Source organism: Chanos chanos, chromosome 2, assembly GCF_902362185.1.
Source record: "Chanos chanos chromosome 2, fChaCha1.1, whole genome shotgun sequence".
In the NCBI taxonomy this organism is placed as follows: Eukaryota; Metazoa; Chordata; class Actinopteri; order Gonorynchiformes; family Chanidae; genus Chanos; species Chanos chanos.
In genome coordinates, this window is record NC_044496.1 from 30,217,096 (window position 1) to 30,244,949 (window position 27,854).

At 43.5% G+C, this 27,854-nt stretch overlaps 3 protein-coding genes across 3 annotated transcripts; 2 read left to right on the plus strand and 1 right to left on the minus strand.

Moving 5' to 3' along the window:
• Positions 1 to 1,754: 1,754 nt before the first annotated feature.
• Positions 1,755 to 14,129, plus strand: ints4 (integrator complex subunit 4). Its single transcript, XM_030766081.1, has 23 exons — positions 1,755 to 1,845; positions 2,614 to 2,808; positions 3,456 to 3,573; positions 3,827 to 3,933; positions 4,156 to 4,359; positions 4,546 to 4,596; positions 5,063 to 5,151; positions 5,406 to 5,526; positions 6,058 to 6,129; positions 6,723 to 6,897; positions 7,410 to 7,615; positions 8,522 to 8,664; positions 8,831 to 8,946; positions 9,120 to 9,253; positions 9,472 to 9,638; positions 10,340 to 10,433; positions 10,546 to 10,626; positions 11,587 to 11,717; positions 11,991 to 12,050; positions 12,355 to 12,514; positions 12,835 to 12,978; positions 13,331 to 13,451; positions 13,879 to 14,129. The coding sequence occupies exons 1-23, from the start codon at positions 1,792 to 1,794 to the stop codon at positions 14,064 to 14,066; spliced, it is 2,931 nt and encodes a 976-aa protein (XP_030621941.1). The 5' UTR covers positions 1,755 to 1,791; the 3' UTR covers positions 14,067 to 14,129.
• On the minus strand, positions 14,095 to 15,837 carry aamdc (adipogenesis associated, Mth938 domain containing). Its single transcript, XM_030766082.1, has 4 exons — positions 15,793 to 15,837; positions 15,244 to 15,381; positions 14,874 to 14,969; positions 14,095 to 14,673 (listed from the first exon to the last, which is right to left on the minus strand). Exons 2-4 carry the CDS (start codon positions 15,373 to 15,375, stop codon positions 14,533 to 14,535), a joined length of 369 nt encoding a protein of 122 aa, XP_030621942.1. The 5' UTR covers positions 15,376 to 15,381; positions 15,793 to 15,837; the 3' UTR covers positions 14,095 to 14,532.
• Positions 15,838 to 16,357: 520 nt separating this feature from the next.
• rsf1a (remodeling and spacing factor 1a) lies at positions 16,358 to 27,030 on the plus strand. The gene is given in 17 exon segments (XM_030765234.1): positions 16,358 to 16,526; positions 17,745 to 17,836; positions 18,028 to 18,120; positions 18,261 to 18,466; positions 18,772 to 18,901; positions 19,093 to 19,737; positions 19,822 to 20,859; positions 22,566 to 22,796; positions 23,095 to 23,199; positions 23,298 to 23,377; positions 24,362 to 24,440; positions 24,565 to 24,668; positions 24,774 to 24,841; positions 25,138 to 25,327; positions 25,603 to 25,850; positions 26,005 to 26,181; positions 26,495 to 27,030. Coding segments are annotated over 17 exon segments (4,176 nt in total). The 5' UTR covers positions 16,358 to 16,372.
• The last annotated feature ends 824 nt before the right edge of the window (positions 27,031 to 27,854 follow it).

The following is a 27,854-nucleotide window of genomic DNA, read 5'->3' on the forward strand; positions in this document are numbered from 1 at the left end:
CACTATCCAGCGAAACCACAGCCAAGGGAACGGGCTTGGCAGAATTAGCGAGAGAAAGAGGACCCTGCTGAGCTTGACTCTAGTCTGCCACCATGAAGAGACACTGGAGGTGTAGAATAAGTAGGAGGCCCCCCAGTCAATTCCAAATGAATAGTATTACAATTAATCAATGCATATACCAGATATACATTTAAAATGGCTATTTCATTCAAACTTCTCACTGCTGTTACTCTTACTCAGTCTTGTTACCCTTCATTTGAGTAACAGGACTGAGTCTTTAGCATATCATTAGCAAATACATGAAATGTAGCCACATGGCATCAATGCTAATACCATGAGAACACTTAGCACCTTCAAGTGGTTCACCAAAAGTATCTTTAAAAAAAAACAAAACTTAACATCCAAGAAATAATTTAGGTAACAGGACTGAATGTTGAGACTGACATTCTCAGTCGTACTTACAATATGATAAAAATACAGAAAAAAAGGTAGAGAACATACTTTTGCTCTTCCCATGGCCTTCAGGAGACTCAAATTATGCTGCATCCTGTTGATCATGTGACTTGTAGAATGTCCCAAATTTTTATAGGGGGGAATGTGTCAGGGACTGAGAAAAACCTGGGGACACGACTAAAATGTGTATTTTAACTAACATATCACGAATTTCTGATGAGAAAATGTATTTTATGTCTAAATTGGTAATAGAGTCACACAATAATACAAAAAATTAGATTTCTAAAGGATTCTAATCACTTCGGTGAAGTGTAGTGTTAGAGGGTGGGGCAGGCTAAAACCCCATTGTCTCAGTGTTCTAAGTAGCTTTTGTTAAGGTTTTACGTGATGTGTCTTCAAATTGCAATTAGGACAAAGTGCGGGACACTTTGCTTGATAATATTATGTATTATACAGATATTTTTCCATGCATATTTATGCATGTAATGTCCTGGGCAGGGAAAAGGCACGGATTCGGCGGAATGGGCCATAAACTTTTATGCTGAGCAGTCGTTGAATTGTACATAGTCACGTATAAAACACACTTTTTCATTTTCAGCGTAATGAACTGCCCATTTGACGGGTGTTTAGACAATGATTACTCTCTGTATTACTGTTCACCCACTGAATTCTAATGACCTGAATGGTACGCCACTCAGAGCATATTAAATCTATCCATGACTCATCGGTTAATTTTCTTCTGATACACTGACAGATAGGCTATACGCAGTTGAAACATTGTTACATTTGTTCTAGAGCTGTTGCTACATTTGTGAAAACGACTACATCACAGCTAAAACGAATCATTCCGTTACCATTAACTGCATTCCATATATAATAAATCTTATTCTCTTAACAGGTAAATTTCACGTCCATGAGGACAAACGAAATTGAAAACCACTTTAATAAATTTAAAATTTTTAACATATTTGATTTTGAATACCCCACTTGAATTTGTAAACAAGACACACTTAACTACAATTAAACAGCGAATGCTTATTTATAGGCTATGCCATATTTTCATGCATTCATTTTCTTTTTACTAACTTATTATTTAAATATAATTAATTTCTTACTTTTTTATTTCCACTTGTTCAATAAAAAACAGACATTTGCTTTTATGGAAGGTGCCTTCTCGGCCAATCGGTGGCGCTACCGCAATGTAATGTACCAAACGTGGCAGTAGACCAAAAACATGAGGGAACTCATGACGGAAACCTGCTTAGGACAAAGTGTTCATGAATTTGAAGTTACCAAAATACCACACCAAAAAGCTATCCGGTGTCCATCGATGTAACAATGGCCGCACACCTGAAGAAACGAGTTTATGAAGAATTTTCCAAAGTTGTTCAGGTTAGTCCGGCGGTCCTGACAAATGTTATTATTTTAGCTTTTGCCGTATAAATGAATACGAAGTTAGCCTAGCGGGGCAAATGAATACAAAGCCGCTAAGTGTATTCTGGCTAGTAGGCTGAAAGTCACTAGAAAAAGTGTTGTACCCAATTAACTACGTCCACGGCCAGTGGGCGACCATTTCACAACGAACCGACCAGTTATTAGTAACGTAAAAATGTGGATTAACGAGGAACCAGTGATTCTTAGGCGCACTGACTTGTTTTACAGATGACAGTATCGAGCCAGCACGGCTAGCTATGCTAAGGTTGGCTGTTTGTTAGGTGGTGTAAACTGGATTACATTACTAGCATTTGGAGAGCTTTGGGGACATGGTTACGAAAACAAATTGTTAATACACTTTAGCTTCAAAGATATTCCCCCAGTTAATGAAGGCATGTTAAACCCGTGACACAGATAAACAGTGTGGTCAAAATAAAGATATTTTTCCCACTTGCATCCATCATACCTGTACTCTGACTGTTACTTCATTTTATTGATGTACTTTTGAACTGTTGAAATCAGTTGTTTGCAGTCAGCATTCTCAAAGACACTTTGTTTATGTTTCAGGTATTATAAAATCTCCTCACAAGCATTTGACATTATCCCTCACTCTGATCTCCTGACACATACCACCAGCCTGTTCTCTGGGCATTCCCTGTTTTCTGAACAATAAAATAAAAATAAAATGGCAGGTTGTATTCAGAGCCTAATTATTTCCCACAGCAGGCCCCTCAGGAGGAGGTTCCTGCCAAGAAGCTTCGTCTGACCAAACCCAGCAAGTCTGCCGCTCTGCACATTGATCTGTGCAAAGCCACTAATCCCACTGACGCCCTGCAGTACCTCCTCCAGTTCGCCCGGAAACCTGTGGAGGCTGAGAGCGTGGAGGGAGTGATCCGAATCCTACTCGAACACTATTACAAGGCAAGAACAAGATATGTTTGTGTTGATACATGGGTATGGTTGTTAGTGGAAACTCAAAATTAGTGCAGTCTAATCCAGGAACATCATATCATCAGGTAAAGCCCAAAATTAACAGTTGAAGCATGAAGGTTTTGTTAAACCATGATTTCATACTGTTTATGGGCAGCCCATTAATCCAGTCTGGTGTTGGGACCCAGTATCATTGTTTCGCATCAGCTAGCAGCCCTGATCCCACACCGAGTTTTTAGTAATTCAGAATCTTTTCACTTAAAGAGGACAGGAAAGATGCATCTCAGACAGGACAGTGTTGGTGATGGAGATGCTGATGGTGGGAGGTGCTCCTGTCTCTGTGTTAAGTGTGACTTGTGGCCCTGTTTACACCTTGCAATCTGATTTTGGTGATCCGATCACAAGTGGACAGCTCAAAAGTACAGGTGTAAACGCATCCAATGCGGGTAACATGTTGGAAATGATTTACGTGTTTATTTGCATACAGAGTGGGGAAGTGAGATCTGATCTCAAGTGGTCACTCGTGGCACAGATTCTAAAGCCAGGTGTAAACGGACATACTTAGAGCTGTCCACTTCTGATCAGATCACCAAAATCAGATCTTAATGCAAGGTGCAAATAGACCCTTTGCTCCACAGGAGTCAGATAGTTCAGTCAGACTGAAGATCGCCTCTCTGCTGGGCCTGCTGTCCAAAACGTCAGGCTTCTCTCCAGACTGCATCGTGGATGATGTCTGTAGCACTCTGAATACTGAGAGTAAGTCATGTCCTTGGGCCTTAATTATTCACAAAAAGTTATTCTTTTGTTTAAAGTACATCTTCAAATACTGTTTTTCATGATCTAAATGAAAAACAGGACAGGAGGAATCTCAGTTAAAAAAAAAAAAAAAAAAAGAAAGACAGAAAAATCATATGAACTTGAATTGAAAAACTGCCCAGGGTCACAAATGAGTGACATTCTGGATGGTTCAGGTTTGAGTTTTTCTTTTCTTTTTTTGATTGTGTGACAGAGTCCCACCAGGTCCTGGCCCAGTTGCTTGACACACTGCTGGTCATCGGCACTCAGCTCCTCGGCAGTGTGTCCGTCACTCAGAGACTGATAGAGGAGGCGTGCAAGGTAGTGTCAGACTCGTCTGTCATCCTGTTCCTGTGTTATTTTTATCACACCTCTGCTCTCACTTTAATATCTAGTTCTCCATGTGTGATTAGATTTGTCTTATTTTAAGGACAATTAGAGTTAATTATGTAATATGATAATTATGTAAGACATTAGTCTAAATGAGTGATCTCTCCTCCTCTCCTCTCCTCTCCTCTCCTCTCCTCTCCTCTCCTCTCTCAGCACCTGTCTGACACCTATTTTGGGGTGAGGAACAAGTGTTTACAGTTGCTGGGTTGTTTGGGAACGGTGGATAAACCCCTGACTAAAGACAGTGAGCCGGTGGCTGGGAGCTCAGGGCTGTTCTGCAGAGATGTCCAGAGTGTGATCAGTGATTACTTTGGTGACCAGGACCCCAGGGTCCGGGCAGCTGCCATTAAAGCCATGGTAATACCCTCCAGGAGAGGGTCTGCTCTAAGACTGCTACTGTATTACAGCTATAGAAACACATGGTTAATATAAGTCTACTATATTACAGCTATAGAAAAACAATGGTTAATATAAGTCTACAGTGTTAAAGCTATAGAAACACATGGTTAACGTAACCAATGCCTTTCGTTTCACTGTCCCCAGCTCCAGCTCCATGAAAGAGGGATGAAGCTTCAGCAGGCCATATACACTCAGGTACACACACATCCTTCAGCAGGCCAGGTCATATACACTCAGGTACACACACACATCCTTCAGCAGGTCAGTTCATATACACTCCGGTACACACACACACACACACAGAGAGCCTCCAGCAGGTCATTAGCACACTGATGTACACACATGTACAGTCCCTTGGCTGCCACAGCAAGAAAATCAATGAGTAATAAAACATTTACCCCATCATTCCCCTATGTATCTTACATGGAAGACAAAATGGTCTGGATACGTATGGCTCTACAAACCTTCAGCTGTGGTCACACAAATGAGCAGTCTTGCTCTACTGTGTTTTGGTAACGGAGGACAGCAGACATTCAGAGTTCATGATTAGGGTGAAAATGCTGTCTGGTGTGATGCACTAGCGAGACATAAGACCTGAGTTGCAGCAGTGTTGCAGTGTGTATTAGTGTGTGTAAAGATGTCTGTTCCCTGTCTCTCTTAGGCCTGTAAACTGCTGGGTGATGACTATGAGCATGTTCGTTCTGCAGCTGTGCTGATGGTATGGGTGCTGAGTCAGCTCTACCCAGAGAGGTAACGCTTAAGATGAAGATTTTTTTTAATGTTGAGGTGTTATGGTTTTGCCCTTGTTAATGGATCACTTTCTGATGGTGATGACACACCATCTGATTTTTAACTGCAGCATCTTCACCCTTCACCCTCATTTTTCTTAAATGAACATTTGTGGCTAAAGGGAGACTCATTCCTGATTATTCTCTCACCGGGACTTGTCTTGCTTTCCCATCGCTAAAACTCAGTATACTGAAGTGATGTCACTTCTCATACAGTATTGTCCCCATCCCCTCATCCAATGAGGAGATTCGGTTGGTGGACGACTCGTTTGGAAAGATCTGTCACATGGTCAGTGATGGCTCATGGGTTGTCAGAGTCCAAGCTGCCAAACTGCTGGTAAGAACGTGCGCGCGTGTGTATGTGAGTGCGAGCGCGCATGTCAGCCTGTGTGCCTGTATGTCTGTTTTTGTTTATTGTGTGTTTGTGTATGTGTCTGTGTGTGTTTAATGTAGATGTTTAAACCTGACTGGACATTTGTGGCTTTGTTACCTCTGTTTGCTTGGTTGTTTGTACTTCTCTAATACATTTTTCTTGAGACTAGACCATCTCTAAAGCTCTGACCGATTATCTGACTCTCTCGTTGGACTGTGAGTCACATATAAAGGGTTCTGAAAGAGCAGCTGCCCATTCGCCCTCTCCGTGCGTCTGCTTGCTTCTCCTCAACGTAAATCCGATAAAAATGAGAGAGTTACGATTGCAGTGACTGATTACTTATGATTACTGTCTGTAGTGTTTGAGAAAACCTCCTGTGAACAGTGCAGGAAAGAGCAGAGGGGAAGTGACATCTGTGCCTTCTCTGACAGGCTAGCCATTAAAACAGCTGAAAGGTTGCAGTCTTTCTCATCGCTGTCTTTGTCTCCTCTCAAGGGCTCCATGCACCAAGTGAGCTCTCACTTCCTTGAACAGACGCTGGACAAGAAACTGATGTCAGATCTCAGGGTACGTCCACATGCATTGCAATAACTGTTTATAGTGTTTGTAGTGTTTATAATGTTTGTAGAGTTTGTAGTGTTTGTAGTGCTTACAGTGTATATAGTGTTTGTAATGTTTGTACTGTTTATAGTATTTGTAGTGTATATAGTGTTTGTATTGTTTGTAGTGTTTACAGTGTTTGTCGTATTTATAGTGTTTTTAGGGTTTGTAGTGTACATAGTGTTTGTAGTGTGTAGTGTTTAGTGTTTATAATGTTTACAGTGTTTGTAGTGTATATAGTGTTTAGTTTTTATATGGTTTGTAGTGTGTAGTGTTTAGTGTGTATCGTTTGTAGTGTATATAGTGTTTGTAGTGTTTACTGTTTGTAGTGTTTGTAGTGCTTACAGTATTTGTGGTGTGTAACATTTTTAGTGTGTAGTGTTTGTAGTGTTTATAGTATAGTGTTCATAGTGCATGCCAAGGAAACGCTTCTCTGGGTGTGAAATGAAAATGTACAATCTACAGTCATTCTTTTTTTTATTTTAAAGTGTAACATTATTCCTACATGGAGATCGGTGATTTCATGTTTTTAACATTTTGGCCCCCCCCCAACTCTTCAGAGGAAACGCACTGCTCATGAACGAGCAAAAGAGCTGTACGCTTCCGGAGAATTCTCCTCAGGTCGCAGGTGGGCAGATGACGCCCCTAAAGAGAAGGTGGACACATCGGGAGTGAACCTGATCGACTCTGGGGCCTGTGGCGCGTTTGTGCATGGTCTTGAGGATGAAATGTACGGTGAGTTTCACTAGTTTATCTTTGTTCATTCACACTGGGAAAACGCCAGGCTGGAAATTCCCCATCAGAAAAAAGAGGATTTTAATCTGTGATAATGTTGCGATGTTTAGCAGTCCGCCTGCAGTCGGCTGGGAGGGTTTTGCGGAGCAAAGCTGTGAGAGTGGTCAGGCAGTGCTTTTGGGAAACACCCACTTTGGCATGTAAACATGTCAGCCTTATGACAGTGAAAAGGATCACCTCACTTCCTGACTACTGAAATCCCCCCGTAAACTCACACAGCACAGATGACATAGCTTTTACCTGATCAGGTTATCTGTAACGCAGCTGTGACTGATAATCTTATTGTTTTTGCTTTAAAAATAATAACACTGAGAGCAGTTATACTCATCATACTCGAGATGGGAAAATATTGTAAGGGCTTTGTCTCTGAGATAAAAACCCATTTTCCTGCATGATCAATGCTGTAGACATCTCACATACAGAATGCTTAATTTGCTCTTGCTCCATGACAGAGGTGCGGATCGCTGCTGTGGAAGCGCTGTGTTCTCTAGCCATGTCCTCCCCCGCGTTTGCAGAGAAGTGTCTGGACTTCTTAGTGGACATGTTTAATGATGAAATAGAGGAGGTCAGGCTGCGCTCCATCCACCTCCTTAGACACATCTCAACACACATCACACTCAGAGAGGACCAGCTGGACACTGTGCTCGCTGTGCTGGAGGTACACACACACACCATACATACCATACACATCAGACGCACTCACACAAACCATAGACACCAGAAATCCACCCTACTTATCATACACACACACACACACCATACATACCATACACATCAGACACACTCACACATACCATAGACGCCAGAAATCCACCCTACTTATCATACACACACATACATACCATACACATCAGACGCACTCACACAAACCATAGACACCAGAAATCCACCCTACGTATCACACACACACACACACACACACACCATACATACCATACACATCAGACGCACTCACACAAACCATAGACACCAGAAATCCACCCTACTTATCATACACACACACACACACACACACACACACCATACATACCATACACATCAGACGCACTCACACATACCATAGACGCCAGAAATCCACCCTACTTATCATACACACACACACACCATACATACCATACACATCAGACGCACTCACACAAACCATAGACACCAGAAATACACCCTACTTATCATACACACACACACACACACCATACATACCATACACATCAGACACACTCACACAAACCATAGACACCAGAAATCCACCCTACTTATCATACACACACACACACACACACACACACCATACATACCATACACATCAGACGCACTCACACAAACCATAGACACCAGAAATCCACCCTACGTATCATACACACACACACGCACACACACATATGACTTTGTGAGATTGCACTGGACTGTAGACACCCATGTGTTTGTATTTGACAAACCTTTGGCATAAGTTAGGACCAATGTACCCTCAGGCGGTTTGAAGTATCCCTTATGACTGAGAGACTTGTCTCTGTCATTTCTATGACACACTCATGTTTTGTTTTTTGTCTTTTTCTTTTTTTTTCAGGATTCATCACGGGACATTCGTGAGGCCTTGCATGAGCTCCTTTGCTACACCAACGTATCCACTAAAGAGTGTATTCAACTGGCCTTACTGGAGCTGCTCAAGAACCTGGCTAAATACCCCACGGACTGCAACTCTGTCTGGAAGTCAGTTGCCCACCTTTTCCCTCACACACATGCACTCTCTTTCTCTCCCGTTCTTTCTCTTGGGGTTATGAAACTCTTATATTTCTATATTTTTGACCCTCCCTGTCTGTTTCTGTCTCTGTCTCTCTCCCTTTCTCTCTCTCTCTCTCTCTCTCTCTCTCTGTAGGTGTTTGAAGTTCCTCGGTTCTCGTCACCCTACTCTGGTTCTTCCCCTTGTCCCTGAGCTGCTGAGTACTCATCCGTATTTCGACACTCCAGAGCCAGACATGGACGACCCAGCGTGTATCCCCCCTCATATTCAACCCTCGACCACACCCCGCTGCTTAAAACTCAGTCCATGAGCTGTGCCCATACTTACAGACTTTGCTTAACCATTAATGTCTTCATGAAAATGTCTGCTCTGTGACAAATGGAAATGGTTTGACTGTGTTTTCCTTAATAACATGGTGTTTTAGACATTGCAGTGCTTGTCCTGGTCTTTAACGCTGCCAAATCCTGCCCCACCATGCCTGCTCTGTTCTCAGACCACACCTTCCGCCACTACGCCTATCTGAGAGACAGTCTGTCCCACCTGGTGCCCCAGCTCAGGGTACACTGACACAGACAGCTCTTCTTCTTTATCCACAGAGACTTTTTTTACCTGATATCAGAGCTTCACTTTCTGCCAGTTCTTCCTTTGTCACCCTCAACACTTTTTTTTTCTCTTTCTGTTTGCTTTCGTCATACTATCTCTCTCTTCTCTCTCTGTTTCTTTCTCTCTCTTTTCCTCTCCTTTATTCTCTCTCTTTGTCACTCTGTCTCTCTCAGTTGCCAGGCAGAAAATTGACGGCAGGTCTGGGATCGGAGCAGTCAGACTTGCCGTCCAGCAGCGTGGAGTCCGCCCAGCAGTTCCTGCAGGAGAGTCTGGCTCGAGTGGGCACGCTACAGAATCTGGACTCACCTGGAGCTCAGGACTTACTGGACTTCACCATCAGGTACGGTCAGTACTCACACACACACACATGCACAGAGCACTATACATCTGTGGGCCGTTGACTTATTTACAAAATGAATGGATGAATCATCACGGTCTGTGCGTGTATGTGTGTGGTAGCACAGTACTCACTTCTCCAACTGATTTTCACTGACTTTATTGTGTGTGTGTTCTGCTAATTATTGTACAACACTTTACTTGCTGCTAATACTGCACAACCTGTACTTTACTTCCAATACTGCACTTTCTGTAAATTACTTGTACCCATTTACATTCTCAGCAGTTATGTTTACATTATTTATTACAGTCACAGGCTAACACTACAGCAGACGTTGCTTACACTACAGCTGATATTGTAGCTGTCTGTCCGGAACTTTTTGCACTGTCTTTTGCACTGTCTTGTCCCTAGTATTTCTAGCACTGTCTGTGCTGTTGTTACATGTTATACATCTTTGTACGTGTTTGCACTCATGCACTTTGTCTAGCCCTGTGTAGGCCTGAGTATCTCTAGTAGTTCTGTGTGGTCTCATTTGGTTCGGTGTTGTTCTATGTAGCATCATGGTCCTGGAGGAACGTTGTTTCATCTCACTGGGTATTAGCTGTATATGGTTGAAATGACAATAAAGCCTATGCCTACGTCTAAAATCATTCTTTTTCTGTGCTCATCCCTCTTTTCTCCCTGTCTGTGTGTGTGTGTTACAGGGACCTGCAGAGGCTGGGGGAACTGCAGCCTGAACTGGCCGGCTCAGCTGACTTCTCCGCCACATACCTCCACTGCCAGCTCCTGCTCATGAAGGTTCACATTCACGCACACTCTGAGTTCTCCTACATCAGTCTCCATGTGGAGATACATGAACGTGCTGAGGTTTGGCCTGTCTCATTGATTCTGATGATGCTGTGTGCTTTAGGCCCTGCAGGAGAAACTTTGGAACATGGCAGTACCCCTCTGCCTAAAGCAGAATGCTATGGCCTCAGCTGCTGCCAAACAGGTAACACACACACACACACACACATGCACATTAACACACTCACATACACACATATACACAAACACACACACACAGACATGTTTGTCTTATAACAACAGTATCTTTTATAAAAAAAACACCTAAATGTCTGAGGACTGGCCACTAGTCCTCAGAAGTCGAAAATTTGTCATCTCTCTATTCCTTTGATGATCATCCGTGCACCTTGGGTCTTCACTATTTTTTGAATATCCATAAACACACCCACAGTGTGTGAAAGTCTCTTAAGCAGAAAAGGTTCTGGGGACTCTTCATATGAATAGTGTTAACTGGGGATTCATGCTCTAAGAGCGCTACAGCTCTACTTTAGCTCGCATATTACAGCTCTACTGTTACTCACATATCACAGCTCACATATTACAGCTCTACTTTAACTCACATATTATAGCTCTACTTTAACTTACATATTACAGCTCTACTGTTACTCACATATTAAAGCTCTACTGTTACTCACATATTACAACTCTACTGTTACTCACATATTACAGCTCTACTTTAACTCACATATTATAGCTCTACTTTAACTCACATATTACAGCTCTACTTTAACTCACATATTACAGCTCTACTGTTACTCACATATTGCAGCTCTACTGTTACTCACATATTACAGCTCTACTTTAACTCACATATTACAGCTCTACTGTTACTCACATATTAAAGCTCTACTGTTACTCACATATTACAGCTCTACTTTAACTCACATATTATAGCTCTACTTTAACTTACATATTACAGCTCTACTGTTACTCACATATTAAAGTTCTACTGTTACTCACATATTACAACTCTGTTGTTACTCACATATTACAGCTCTACTTTAACTCACATATTACAGCTCTACTGTTACTCACATATTACAGCTCTACTGTTACTCACATATTACAGCTCTACTGTCTCTGTCTCTCTCTCTCTCTCTGTCAGATTCTGGAGGAGACGTATAAACTGGAATTCCTGTACAGTGGTCTTGAGACACGACAGGTGGCCACCATTCACAACGTCCGTCTGCAGGCCAAGGCATTACGTCTCATCTTGACCACACGCACAAAACGCGGGTCCGTACACATACACGCACACACACACACAGACAGACAGACATATAGGCACAGACAGACAGACACACACACACACATACACACAGACAGACAGGCGCACACACTTGGACATACTCACACACCCGCGTACACACACTCATAGATGCTCTCTCACACGCACACACACACACACACACACACACACGAATGGCTGTTATAGCCCAAAGATAATTGTTACTGACAGTAGCACAGTGTTATTGTGTATAATTATTTAACCCTTTTTTCCTCATGAAGGGATGAGCCTCTCATTAATGTCTGTGAGAGGTTCCTGCAGGAGGTGGAAACCTTCCAGAGGTATGTCTGTTAGCAGGGTAAACAACAACAACAACAACAACAACAACAAAAAGCTGTTCCACTGGTGTTTGCTCTGATTTCAACTGCCGCGTAATGGACACTCCCCCCTCTGTGTTTCCCTCTCTGTGTTTTTATCTCTGTGTCTCCCTCTTCGTGTTTTTTTTTTTTTATCACTGCATTTTTACTTCTGTGTTTTTTTTCTCTGCGTTTTTACCTTTGTGTTTCCCTCTCCACATTTCCCTCTCTGTGTTTTTCTCTCTGTGTTCCCCTCTCTGTGTTTCTATTGCTCTGTTTTCCTCTCCAGGCTCTTTGTGACTGAGTTGACACACTTCCAGGACAGCTTTGTGGAGAAACTTCTAGAACTGATGCCCAGACTTGTCACCTGCAAACCTTTGGACCTGGTCAAAATTCTTCAGACCACACTGAGACAGAGCAGTTTTATACACCTCAAACTCCCAGAGCAGGTAAAAACACAGATACACACACATATATACACACACACACATGACCCGCCAGACATGGTGCTTGCAGTGTTAAGATTCACACACACACACACACACACACACATTACCCTCAGAGAGGACCAGCTGGACACACACACACACACACCCCACAAACACATACACTCACACATAGAATCATCACAGAATAAATACCCTGAAAAACAGCAGGTTATTGCAGTTACAGTGCATACAAGATTTTAAAGGTGCTTTCTATTAGATGTTTAAACAAGTTTTTATTGGCTATCGGTCACTTCTCTCCTGTCTTTCCATTGGTTGGCTAGATCCACAGAGCTTCTGCTACCATAATAGAGCCAACTGGGGAGTCAGACAACCCACTGCGCTTCACCTCTGGCTTGGTGGTGGCGCTGGACATTGACGCAACTCTGGAACACGTCCAGGACCCACAAACCACAGTCAAAGTGCAGGTCGGGCTTCACAGTTAATCATGTAGATATTTGTTCTTATCATATATTTATATACATGTGAGTTTGTGTGTGTGTACATATATATATATATATGTGTGTGTGTATATATATATATATATATATATATATATATATATATATATATATATATATATGTATATGTGTGTGTGTGTGTGTGTGTGTATAGTGTGCCAGTAATTTAAAAAAACAAGACTATTGAGGAGGAGGAAACACATGGAATATTCCTAGTGAACACTCCATGAGTGACATTCCTCTACTGTCCTGCTTTTACTTTACTTTTCTGCATCATAAGAATATTTGTCCAAGACCGTGGTCCTTCTCTTCCTCACAGGTCCTGTACCCTGACGGCCAAACCCACATCATTCACCCGAAACCAGGAGACTTCCGAACCCCAGGCCCTGGAAGAGTAAGGCTCATCACCCAGGTGTACCTTTCCCACTCAGCCTGGACAGGTAAGGCCTTCTCTATGTGTGTGTGTGTTAGTCTGTCTGTTTGGATCTCATTAAGACACTTCACTCAGAGGCGCTGGTAACAGTGCAGATATAAATAGCTTTGTGTTGGGGCCAGAGAGGCCATGTTTCAGGCTGCTGGTTTAATGTGAGTCTGTGAGCAAAAGTGAAGATGACGGCCTCTGCAGAGAAACACTACTCAAGCTGATCACTGTACCACACACTCACTGAGCGTTTTATTACTGTTACAGAGCCACAGATGGAAAACAACCTTACAAAAACCCACTCATTGGGTAGTTTTCTCACGAAAACTACTTTGAATTGATGGAGACAAACTACTAAAACTGCTCTGTTCACTTGTGCAGGATCTATTTTTAGAGCAGATTGCCATTAGTTTTCTAATTTCTCTCTGTGTGTGTCTCTCTCTCAGACCCCTGTCAGATTGAAGTGAGGTTGCTGCTAGCTTACAGCTCTGGTGCCAATAAGCTATCTACACCCAAACCTGCATGGAATGAGAGCATGGAAGGTTTCCCGCCAACAGAGAGCTCTACTGAGGGAACCATCCACCTGAGCAAGCCCGTGAAAGTGTACATCATGCCCAAACCAGCGCGCCGTTAACCAAACAGAACACACACACTCACACAAAGTTAACGTCAAACATATGCTACAGCTGGACTCCTGTGTTTCCTTTCTATATGTTTATTTTCAATAAACAGTTTGTTGATCTTCTTTAAATGATTTGGTTTTACAACAAAAAAATTTATAAGCAAAAATATTTTTCTCTGTTGACAGATTCGGTCAAGAAAAACAAAGTATTAATGCAACGGAGTCATGTAAATTGCTTTCATGTTTGAGAACCTCTTTTTTTTAAATAAACTTAAAAATTTGTCTACCCAAATGAGTGTTTCGGTTATCTTCAGTAAAAGCTGTGGACTGGCTGAGTGCAAAACATCAGCTCCATTACCTCACACTAGTGTGTTCAGCTTCTCTGTGACATTTTAGTAAGGCCCTGTAAAATGTTCCACTGGATGTCTCCGTACTCCAAGGATGGCACAGGTTAGCAGGAGGCAGGACAGTGTTGTCATCAGCAGGTGGAGTGAAAGACTCCTCCTACTTTTGCTCCCTGGGCTGCCAAGTTGTTGTACTCTTTCACTGCCTTCTCTGTCTGGAACACTTTCACATCCACTCCCTGCTGCTTCACATAGTCCAGAGTGGAGGCAGGTACCTGAGTGAGGACAAACCTTTACTCATCTGAGTTACTTATCTTCATACATCAATGTATGCACCATTTTAACCAGACCCAGAGGTTTACATCATCATCATCCAAGGCTCAATGACCCATGCTGGTATCACACATTTTACAGACACTTCAGAACTACAATGAGCAATAGCAGAACTATTCAGACCTCTGATTATGTCTGTTACCTGCAGTGCTTCGCTCATTCCCCTGCCTATCACCAGCGTCTGCACTCCCTTCCTCAGGATCTCATCCAAGTCCGCTGGCTGCACGCCTGGGTAATGCTGGGAACACACGTACATGGCTTTAAGAGCGTAGTTCTCAAAAGAAGTTACTGGATAAGATGTGTTACCTCTTGACTAGGCCACATGAAAAGAAGGGAGAAAGTAAGGGAAATGCCTTACATTAACTGAGGCGCGGGACAAGTCCAGTGACTCGGTAATTTCCTCTGTCATCCCGTTTATAGGCGTAAAGCAGTGAAGCCCAACGTTTCTTTACGCAAAACTATTTGCTGTGGTCATTTTATTTTCTCTGTTAAATGACCGAAGTAGTACTCACATCAGTTCCCGTTTCTCTCCAGTCCCAGGCACGGCTGCCACCTGGCCACACTTTGCAGTCTTTGTAGGAGGATGAGCAACCTTTTACCTTCATGTGGCCCCACGACAGAGAAGCAATCTCTGGAGAAGACATCTGTCCCTGTGAGATGAAATCGAGGACTGTGGAATTCCATCTCAGTGGTTTGATATAATTGTACAAACAACCGAATGTTATTTTTTACGCAAATAATCTGTGGGTGGTTTCTTAAATGGTTTCCAGGAACTGTATGAGCTGCAACCATTAACCTCGTCGCTCAGCAATGCCCCCCCCCCCTTTTTTTTAAACGTGCAGCACACAAACACACCCTCCCCCTTGTAGATATAGGGCTAGATACATTTTAAAAATTATCTGCCTCCGTTGTCAAAACACCTTACAAAGTCTCTTAGACATGCCACGCAGACATGAAATAGCTTCGCAAAGAATGTACATGTTACTTTAATACTGTCATGCAACGCGACACAGTGCAAAATAAACTGTATTCTGGCTCAACGGCTCGACATACCGCCATACCTGAGGCAAAGCAATGCGACAACACACTGCACGATTCGTCCACACTCTCTACGCCGAACTACTGAATATCTTATGTCATGTGACAACAAATATGGCTGTGTGTTGAACACAAACACGCCTACCTTTACGTCAAATGTGCTGTCCAATCCAGTTGCTTTTTACCAGCCCAACCACCACTAAGGAGACCTTAAGCCCGCCTACAGACCCGGCATGGGTTCGCATCTCTTATGCTGTCAGCTACAACGCTTGCAATAATTCATTTATCCTAGTTTGATTACTGTATTAGTGTTTACAGATATTACAATGTTCAGTAGTCCTCGCTATTGGGCGTAATGCACTTGGTGGCACTGTGTACATCTCAATTTTGATACTGACATGCAAATGATCAAAGTTGTTATTAGGTTACATTATGCAAGTCGGCTGTGTGTCATGCGTTTGAAGTGTTGTAAGTTTTATCATTGCTGAACTGATCTTCACACCCGCTGATAGCAAATGATGCTAAACTGTCGCAGAGAATTGTGGGCAGTTCTCGGTCCTCCCAACTTCTGTCTCATCCTACTCGTTGTAACCTATTGGAAAAATGGCTGCTCCGGCGGCTGCAACGGGTCCTCCTCCAGTTTTATGCCCAAGTTTTGCTGTCGTCTGCTCTTTCCTGGAGCGATATGGCACCGCTTTGGACTTACCCGAGATGACATTCCCAGAGATGGAGCGATACTTACAGGAGACATCGTCCGGTATGATCAGAAATACGAGTCGTGCGACGGTTGGGATATAGGGTCTCTACATCATTTTCATCCCCCTCATCCTGATGTTATGAAGGCTAGTTAGCTGCTGCTGTGTGATACGACTGTCGGAGATTGTGATATTGTTTCACATAAGAGTGTCAAATCTGGCCTATTATGGTCTCGATATCGCGTTTGTGTTGTATATATGTGAGCCATGCTGTTGTATGTTAACTGTACACCATCATGTGACTAACATTAGCATTTTGGTTCTAACTCTGTCAGGTGTATTTTTCCGCTACTGGCTTGTTTTGCCTGCTCACTCGTGGATCAAATTTACTTAAAAATACAGTCGAGAGGTTATGGTATCAACAATTTGGAACCACAGATGTTGATTTGAAATGCAGTGCTTAAATACCACGTTTCTATGCGCATATAACGTAGTCTGTTACAGTTGCTGTTTTGTATGATGTTTTGTATTCGTTTTTATTAACATTTTGACAAATTGTGGATTGCCTTATAGCATGCGCATGCGCAGAACACAATCAAACTTCCTAGTAGGGGTCTTGCCGGTGTCCCGTCATTTTTCGCCTTCCTCTCAGTTTGTTACCTACAGCACCTCAACCCTAAGCCTGACCTTAGAAAAGACCCTATACGCATGCGTGCGCATACCCTCACTTAGTTGGTAACAGTTTAGTCAATGGAGACGGTTTTCGTGTTTTGTGCGATTTTCTGGCATGTACGGCTAATATTTATTAACTATTTGCATGCGTTGATTTTGGCAACGCTATTATCCACATTTGACGCTTCAGTGGAAAAACCGTGAATCCATGGCAACGTTGTGGGGAAAGTGGTGTGTGTTACTGTTAGTGTATTCACGTGACAGCCAGCGAACTGTCTAATTGGCTAATGTAGATAGGTTGATAGATGGTAGATACAGAGTGAAATTGTGTGTTGTGTTCATTTACTTGAAAGTTATACTGACGTGTGACTCACATGTTGAAATTTCAATGATTTATTTATTATGTATTTCAAATGTGTTATTCCCACAAATACTTTTATTTATTAAATACGCTGTTTGTTATAGCGTTTGGACATTAGATGTTCCTTTACTTCGACAGTCGTTGCTGTCACCATGTTATGATCAGGGAATGTAAAGATTTTTTGATCAGTTTTTCTCATGGGTTTTAGCACTAGGAAATTATTCACTGAATCATTTTTCCCCTCAAGTTCCAAAGCCCCTGGTGGAGCTGCATGTCAAACTCCTGAGGAAGATGGGCAAGTCAGTGTCTCCTGATCGATGGGAGAAGTATCTTGGCAAGGCAAGTGTTTTTTCATCACAGTAAATCCTGTATTGTGATAGTTTATTATTGTTTAGAGAATGTGTGTTTGTGCATATTTGTGTGGGAGAGAGCGATAGGCAGTCAGATTTTGCAAGATCATTCTTGTATGATTGACATAACAAATTTAAAACAAGTTAATCCACAATAACTCTCTCTTCTTCCCACTGTAGCTGTGCCAGGAAGTGAACGGTACATGGGCATGGGAGCTGGAAACAAAGGGCTACCCAGAGCTGACTACAGAGTGTAAGACTGATATTTTAAAGGTACATCATTCCTGGGCACTATCCCTCACCCTACCCCGATTCATCCCAACCCTGCTCTTCTGTGTTTTTTAAAAATATGGCTCTGCATGACGATTTGATAAAGTGATTCAATGCAATGTCATCTCCCCTTTAACCATCAGTACCTGTGTGAGAGTCAGTTTGATGAGAACCTGAAGTTTAAGATGGCTGTGAATGAGGAGGAGCCAGACCACATGCGTTTGCAGCCCATTGGCAGGGACAGGGAAGGCTTGCTGTACTGGCTCCAGCTGGACCAGGAGCAGAACGTTCGGGTGTACGTTGAGGAGCAGGATGATGTGGATGGGTCGTCATGGAGATGCATTGTCAGGTAGGCATGTGAATGTCTATACTCTCGGACCTTTGGCCAGAGATTCAGAGGTTGGTTTCATTGAGTGGGCTTGTTTCACATAATTCAGCATTATTATCCTGTTCACAATAGATTCACCAAAATGATGTGACAGAGCAAAATATATCTGGACAGATTTAGACTGATGTGACAGACTCAGATATATCTGAATGGGACGATGTTGTACCAAAAACGTATGCTCATCAGATTGTGAGTGTATTAGATTTCTGTCACATGTAATCTTATTCCAGACGATAAAAAAAGAGATTTCATGTGTGTATACATAGGTCTCGTAATGACCTGGCAGAAACCTTAGAGCTGCTAAAATCCCAGATCCCTGGTCCAGATGTCCAGACCCACCAGAAACAGAAGGACGATGCCACCAGTGCAGGCATGGAGGAAGGGAAGAGGAAGGACACCCAGATATGCACTGCAGGTAAGACAACTGGAGTGGCAACTGGATTATACCGGTACATGTACTGAATGCTGTGTTTGAATAATAACTCTGAACCACTGTTGATTGTCAGTTTCTGTCTCAGTTTATCTGTTATATCACATCATTAATTAAAACTGACTCTTACTTCCAAGATGAAACACGGAACCCGAAAAAGGCTGATAAATCTGAGGATGCACCCGAACGAGACAGCATGGAAATCACCAGTGGGACTAACCATTCTGTAATAGTTACCAAGGCAGAAAATGAGGATGCATCCTCTGAGAAGGATAACAAAGAGGGACTGAAAGACCTCACCCTGTCAGCACAAACAGAGGACGGAGAGATGTCCAAGAGGACGAATGTAGACAGCAGTCTGGTAAAGTCAGAGGACAGGCCTGTGATAGACAACAGGGTCAGTACCATCAAAACACTCATCAAGGTGGAACCCAAGGATACCCCTGCAGCGTGGAATGCCGTCTCAGTGGTCATGGCACCAGGCTTTGTGAAGCAGGAAGCCATGGGGGTGTCCAAGACCCGAGATGTTGTGAAAAAGAGGACCCCGGATGAAGTGGAGAGGGCTTTAAAGAGTGACCAGCAGGCCAAGATACCACTGAAGAAGAGAGAGCTGAAAAGAAGTGAGAGTTTTGACACCACTAACCACAATAACGACCTCCACCACATCCGGAGTAACCGAAACAGCAACGGGGGCATGACCACAGGAGGTATAATAGTCCGAAATCCATCAGTGTTACCTGTTAAGGAACAGCCGCAGACAGAGGTAGACATCACAGAGAGAGAAAACAGAGTGGATTATCCTGTCACTCTCTCAGGAAGTAGTAATGAAAGAGAGATGAGGACCAGCTCTGCCAATGGTGATATCCGACTGATAAATGACGTGAAGCAAAATGTGGTTAAGGAGCCGTATGTGGGCGTCGGCGTGATAATGGGTCCTGTTGAAAGAAAACAAGAGTCCACTCTCTCTAAGGACAGGAATGGCCTTCATACCAATTTTAAGATCCTGAAAACTGAAAACCTGTCACAAACTGAGAATGTCAATATCAGACAGTCTGTCCTGGTTCGAAAAAACACAATTATAGAGAGTAATATGGCCACTCGTTCCTCTGTTTCTGAAGATCCGACTCCCAGACAAGCCAGTGGTGAGGGGAAAAAGGATCTCCCCCACATCAGAGGAGGAAACGGAGAGGAGGTGGGGGAGAAATCGGGGTACCCGCCAAATTTAGCGCAGTCTAAAGGTGAGAGTTTGACGGAAGCTGCAGAGAGGACACCACTCGTGAGATGCAGTTCACCCAGAGAGATCCCAACCCCTCCTTTTGAGAGGATTGAGGAGGAAAAGGTCAAAGGGGAGAAGGCTGAGACGATCAAGGGAAAAAATAAACTGTTGTGCAGTGGAGTAAGAGCTGACCAGCAGTCCAGTGGTCATGGAGAAGACGCGAAGGAGGAGAGGGATACACTGTTTGGGAACACAAGGAGGAAAGGTTGCGACATGGCCAAGACTGGAGCCCTGGGCCAGGACATGGGCCACACAAGCAGAGACAACACTGAGGAGCAGAGCGTGGAGAGATGTGGTCATCTGGAGTTTGGACAAAGCGGTAGCAGTAAGGATGAAGTTTCCTCAGAGCTGCAGAAGGAAGGCATCCGTCTGAAGATTAAGATCCCTCTACATAGGAGGACCCCAGAGATCCAGCGAGAGAGGGAGGAGGAAATAAACGAGGGGCAGTCCCTGCGCAGATCTGCTAGGATCTGCAGGCCCAGCCCCAAACTAGCAGAGATCCAGGATAGGAAACAGGAGAGGAAGCAAACAACACCCCCTGCTGCACTGGAGGAGGAAGACCACGGTGACAACACAGACGGTAGAATGTGTCAGAAGAGAGAGAGTCACAAGAAAATGAACCGTGACGGACAAATCAAACTGACGAAGGTAATGTGACTCGTTTTTCAGAATAAATCTATTTACTACAGATTTTTATACATTACTGCACATCACTGTAGATTTCTATAGATCACTTTAGATTGCTACAGATCACTGCAGACTACTATAGATCACTGTAGATTGCTACAGATCACTGTAGATTACTGTAGATCACTGTAGACTACTGTATATCACCATAGATTTTTAAAGATCACTACAGATTACTATAAATCACTGTAGACTACTGTATATCACTATAGGTTTTTATAGATCACTACAGATTACTATACAGTGCCTTGTGGAAGTATTTAGCTCCTTGGCATTCTTCCTATTTTGTTGCCTTACAACCTGGAATTAAAACATTTTTGGGGGGGTTGTATAATTTGATTTACTCACCCCCCACCCAAGTCAATACTTTGTAGAGCCACCTTTTGCAGCAATTACAGCTGCAAGTCTCTTTGGGTATGTCTCTATAAGCTTGGCACATCTAGCCACTGCAATTTTTGCCCATTCTTCAAGGCAAAACTGCTCTAGCACTTTCAAGTTGGATGGGTTCCGCTGGTGTACAGCAATCTTTAAGTCATACCACAATCTAATTGAGAATCAGAGGTCAGGGCTTTCCAAGACATTTAAATGTTTCCCCTTAAACCATTTGAGTGTTGCTGTAGCAGTATGCTTCGGGTCATTGTCCTCCTGGAATGTGGACCTCCGTCCCAGTCTCAAATCTCTGGAAGACTGAAAGAGGTTTTCCTCAAGCATTTCCCTGTATTTAGCACTCCCACATGCCTTTTGCCGAATTCCAAATGTGTTTTCTTATCTTTTTCTTTAAGCAATGGCTTTTTTCTGGCCACTCTTCCATAAAGCCCAGCTCTGTGGAGTGTATGGCTTAAAGTGGTCCTATGGATCTCCGCTGTGGAGCTTTCCAGCTCCTTCAGGGTTATCTTTGGTCTCTTTGTTGCCTCTCTGATTAATGCCCTTCTTGCCTGGTCCATGAGTTTTGGTGGGCGGCCCTCTCTTGGCAGGTTTGTTGTGGTGGCATATTCTTTCCATTTTGTAATAATGGATTTAATGGTGCTCCGTGGGATGTTCAAAGTTTGGGATCTTTTTTTATAACCCAATTCTAATCTGTACTTCGCAACTTTGTCCCTCACCTGTTTGGAGAGCTCCTTGGTCTTCATGGTGCCGCTTGCTTTTTGGTGCCCCTTGTGTAGTGGTGTTGTGGACTCTGGGGGCCTTTCAGAACAGGTGTAAATATAGTGATGAGATCATGTGACACTTAGATTGCTTACAGGTGGACTAATTATGTGAGTTCTAAAGGTAATTGGTTGCACCAGATCTTATATAGGGGCTTCATAGCAAAGAGGGTGAATACATATGCACACACCACTTTTCAGTCTTTTGTTTTTTAGAATTTTTTAAAACAAGTTTTTTTTTTTTTCATTTCACATCACCAATTTGGACCATTTTGTGTAGGTCCATTACATAAAATCAAAATAAAAGTCAATTTAAATGAAAGGTTGTAATACAACAAAAAAGAAAAAACTCAAACTCAAAACTCAAAAACTCAAGGTGCTGTAGATCACTGTAGACTACCTTATATTACTATAGATTTTTATAGATCTCTACAGGTTACTATAGATCACTGTAGACTACTGTAGACGACTATCTATGTCAACACCATCATCACCCAGCTGTCTTACTATGTCGTGCTTTAGGGGAGACGGCGACATCGTAGAGTGCGTTGGTCAAACATTCGCTCAAAGAACCGCAAAACAAAATTGGAGGGTGAGGAGGAGGTGGGAGAGAGCAGGGAGAAAGGGGCTGAGCAGGACAGCAGGAGATCAGAGGGAGACAATGAGAAGACAGGCTCAGAGTCAGAGCCCTCACAGGAAACGCCAAACGATGACCCCTGTCGCCAGTGTGGGCTCCCCAACCATCCAGAACTGGTCAGTCACACCACTCGCAATGTGTGTGTGTGTGTGTGTGTGTGTGTTTGTTTGTGCATCATATACATGAGCATCACTCACTGTGTGTGTGTGTACCTGTATACATGAACATCTGTTACTGTGTATGTGGGTCTGTGTGTGAGAGGGTATACTTGCATATCATTCACTATGTGTGTAGAAGAGCCTGTATGTCAGTATGTATATATATATATATATATATATATATATATTTGTGTGTGGGCAGGACTGGTGTGATGTGTGTGTTGTGCAGTGTGATTCATAGTGTTTGGTCTTGCAGATTCTGCTCTGTGATCAGTGTGACGGTGGTTACCACACTGCCTGCCTCCGGCCCCCCCTTATGATTATCCCCGACGGGGAGTGGTTCTGTCCCCCCTGCCAGCACGTAAGACACGCTCAGGCTATGCTCTGTGTGTGTGTGTGTGTGTGTGTGTTTGTGTGTGTGTGTGTGTGTGTATTAACATGTTCGATTCCTCTCTGCAGAAGCTGCTATGTGACAGACTGGAGGAGCAGCTGCAGAACCTGGACATGGCGCTAAAGAAACGGGAGCGTGCAGAAAGGAGGTGAAATGACTGCTGTCTATGGTTATAAATTGTAGCCAATATTTCATCCTATAACAAAAACAGCTGGCCGGTAGCATCACTACAAGTAGCAAAGCTATTAGTCTCACTACATCTCCCAGTAGCAAGGATATAATGACGCTCCTTTTGAAATTAAGTACTTTGCAGTGGGGGAGCTGTTTTGTTGATGAAGTACAAATCCTCTGTCATTTCATTTTCCCAGACAATCAGTGTATTTCAGCCAGTCAAGTTATATATTCTCTGTCATTTGGTTGGAATCGAGATTCAAACTGCACACGAACACTCATACTTTTAGTTCAGCTCACTGTACCTGTCGATACAATTCTACATGCAGGTTGTGAATGACTCTTTTAGTGTAGGAAAAGCTATTTTCCAATTCAAGAGAAATAAGCTACAAATTTGGGTATAAATTTAAATTTTATAAAGATCTATACTGCATTGCAGGAATAAGCTCCTGTTATAAACCACACACACACACACATACAGTCACACAGTCACACTCTTGTACATACTCTGTATATTGTAATGTTATTCTTGGCAAAATAAGTTTTGTGTTATTCCCCTTTTGAAGGTGTTCATACATATGATCCAGAACCAGTCCATGAAGACTACTGCAATATAAATGCCACTGTTTTGTATGAACAAACTGTTTGAGTGGCAGGTTACTATTCTAATTAACTAGCCCCAGAGATGGCATCAGTCCTGCAGCAGCTTTGATGTAACAAGTTATATTTGTCATGAGGCTTGTAGTGTGACTCCTTACGTGTCTCTGAAGAATGGCTTTCATGTAGCTAAGCTATGTTTTTTCTTAGAGTTACTGATTTCTTTACTTGCCACATGTTTTAAGTAGCTTTTCCAATACTGATAACAATGTACCAAACACATACATGTGACAGACCTTTTAAAGCCTCCGCCCTTTGACCTTTGAGTCTGGTGTATCTTACTGTTTACTCCCTGTGTGTGTAGGCGAGAGCGTCTGGTGTACGTGGGTATTAGCGTGGAGAACATCATCAGCACTCCGGTATGTCCTGTACATTTGTCTCCAGTACATCTGATGCCTGACAATCCACCAGTGGGGTTTTTCTCACTGTGGCTCTCCACACTGCTGCTCAGGTAGCTTTACATTCATGAGAAATATCCAAATATCCTCTGACTTCATCTCCCAACAGGACGGAGACACTGAAGGAGCAAAGGCTGAGAAAAAGAAAGATTCAAACAGGAACAGAAACCAGGAGAGGAGATCAACAAGGACGAGAAAATCCATCAGTTACAGGTGCCTTGCTACACCCTGTCCTCCTTCACCTTCCTCATCTGTCTGTCACCATTCTGTTACCGTGGAAGCATTGAAATTCATGTGTTATTGTTCGGTCCTTGTCAGATTTGACGACTTTGATGAAGCCATTGATGAAGCAATAGAGGAGGATACCAAAGACTCCAGAGGAGGAGGTGGGAAAACATGTCCTCATATACAACAATGTGTGTGTGTGTGTGTGTCTGTGTGTGTGTGTGTGTGTGTGTGTGTGTGTGTGTGTCTGTGTCTGTGTCTGTGTGTGTGTGTGTGTGTGTGTGTCTGTGTGTCTGTGTGTCTGTGTGTCTGTATGTCTGTGTGTCTGTGTGTGTGTGTGTGTATCTATGTGTGCATGAGTCTGCCTGTGTGTACAAATAGTTGTGTATGTAGTGGCACAGACCAGTGCTTCTCAACAGATGTACTTGTTTGTGTGTGTGTGTGGGTTCTGATTTAGGTGCAGGTCGCGGTAAAGACATGGCCACCATTACATGTCAGCAGAGGAGAGAGGAGGGCAAAGAGAACCGTAGACCTGCCAAAACTGCCCCTGCCTCACGCAGGAAGAAACGCCGGCGACTGAATGATCTGGACAGTGACAGCACCATGGAAGAGGAAGAGAGTGAGGATGAGTTTCAGCTCAGCAGCAGGTGTGTGTATGTGTGTGTATGTGAGTATGTGTGTGTGTGTGTGTGTGTTTGTCCCATAGGCTGCTCTGTAGTAGAGAGGTATAAATACGTGTAAACTTTTGATTAATGAACTTTATCCTTCAGCACAAGACAAATACCAATTGTGATGATTTTGGGTGAAATATTTGCCCAAAAAGCAACCTGAAATTTGTCTCTCTCTCTTCACCTGTCTCTCTCTCTCTGTCCCGTCTCTCTTTCCTCCTTCCTCCTCTTATCTGTGTGTTTGATGCGTGCAGCTCTGAGGAGGAGGAGTTTGTGGTGTCAGGAGAGGAGGGGGGCAGTGAGGGAGATGCTGGTTCATATGACTATAGTGACTGGGGGAGTACAGTCAGTGGAGCTGAGCAGCCACTGTACAGAAGACACACCCACAACAGCCGAAACCAAACAACCCGCAGGAGCGCACGCAGGCTCCTGGCACGACAAAAGCCCTCCTCAGAGGAGGAGATGGATGAGTCAGAAGAGGAAGAGGAGCAGATAGGTTTGTGTGGGGGGTTTTTTACAGGCGTGGCAGAGTGTTGGGGGAAAAAATCCAGTCAAAGTGAGATTAAGTGGGTGAATAAAATACGCATTGCATCATCGCCTTTCTTCCTTCCCTTTCATCTCTCTCTCTCTTGCTCTCTCTCTCCCTCTCTCTGTAGAGACGGAGGGCTCCAGTGAATTTAGTGAGAGCGACAGAGACAGGAGGAGGAGGCGGTCACGGCGGAGTCAGAATGCACAAGTCAACTACCGTGAGACGTCTGAGTCTGAGGGCAACGTGTCTGGACAGGACAGACCCCAGCGTCACTGTCGCCGTCTGTCCAGCTCCAACAGCGAAGGTTGGTTTCCATGGTTACCACCTGTCACTGCCTCTTACTGACCATGACATTGTGAACAACAATGTAGTTGAATTGCATCACAACCTAATGAAGTTTTTTAAAATAACTCACATTTGCTAAACTGTTAAAACATAATGTACATGAAACTGGGCTTTTACATGAACAACAAATAGCTAATTGTTTCTAACTTAACATTGCATACACAGGTTACAGCATTAATAACAGATGGATATAGATATAATTTATAGTTACAGCCTTTCGTTTCTCCTTGAATGTGACTGAAACCTTGTTTATGTTATTCCACTATTTTTAGAGTCTATGTTTTCAAAAGACTCTGAGAGAGAGGAGGAGGTGGAGGAGAAGAGGAGGTGGGGAAGAGAGAAGGAGGGTGCCCGAGAGGACTCCAAATACAGGCACAGACAGCTTATTCTGAAGAGACGGAGAACGTCGACTGACGAGGATGATGACGACGATGACGAGGTTGATGAGGAAGACTCGGAGGAGTCTGAGGAAGAGGAGCGGCCTGTCCGTAAAAGGCTGAACCGCATAGAGACTGATGAAGAGGAAAAGGAAGAGAATGATGAAGAAGAGAAGAGAAATCTGAAGAAGCGAGGCAGAAGGAGCAGTGGAGTTTCGGACTGCAGTGATCTTTCTAGTGGTCTGCTCTCTCCTGGTCTGGAGGCCTCGGTGCACAAATACTCAAACAAAAACACTGGGGGGTCCAGAGACCACGTTCGGCACAGCAGCCTGGCCAGTCAGAGGGCTCCATCTCAGGACCAAGATGAGGAGGACTTCTCTGAGGTCACAGACCTTGTGCACTTTGTTTTTAATAGTGACCAGCTGTCATAGTAAAACACTGATTACGCTGTACTTTGTTTTTAATAGTGACCAGCTGTCATAGTGAAACACTGATTACACTGTCCTTTGGACTGTCAGCAGTGACCTCTCTCTGCTAATCCTGAGTCATCCTTCAGGGGGTCTCCACAACATCCATCACATGGTCATGCTTTTAGAACTGTCAAAACCGGGTGTGTAAACGGTATCAGTGCAAACCCAACACCTGAACAAAGAGCAGGCAGCTCCCTCGACCTGCTGAGCCATGGCCTGCATGAACTTTTCCCAGACGCTCCTCAAACACACCTGTTTCAGCTGATCCGCGGCGTGATGAGTGTGTGGGCAGCAGGGCAGACTCAGGTCTGTGGGATGAGCGTTTGAGCCAAAGCCTGCCTTCCCCTGTGGCTCGGCAGTAGGAAGGCTGGCTAAGCCTCACATCGCCATTCAGCACAGCTCAGACTCTGCTCCGTCTCTGGATTCTGTGAGGGGTTTGTATGAGCTAAACCGTTAGCATGTGCTAAAGGCCTCGCCCACTGAGGCTCTGAATCCTTTTGTGTGCACAGAACCAAACAAACTGGAAAAGGAGCATCACCATGTGTCCAGTAAGTCCACCACCACCACATTCCCCCCATATGGACAGGGTTCATAAAAGCTCCTGAAAAACATAAACACAGGTAGTTCCTCTCTCCAAGTCCAGCGTTGACCTGAGGGCCAGTAGTGTGTTTCTGTGAGAGACTGATGCAGTCCTCTTCGAGGCTGGACATTGTCTTGCTATTGTGTGTCCTTTAAAAACGATGTTTTATGTTGTCTCTGTAAAAGAAAAGTATATTTTATATATA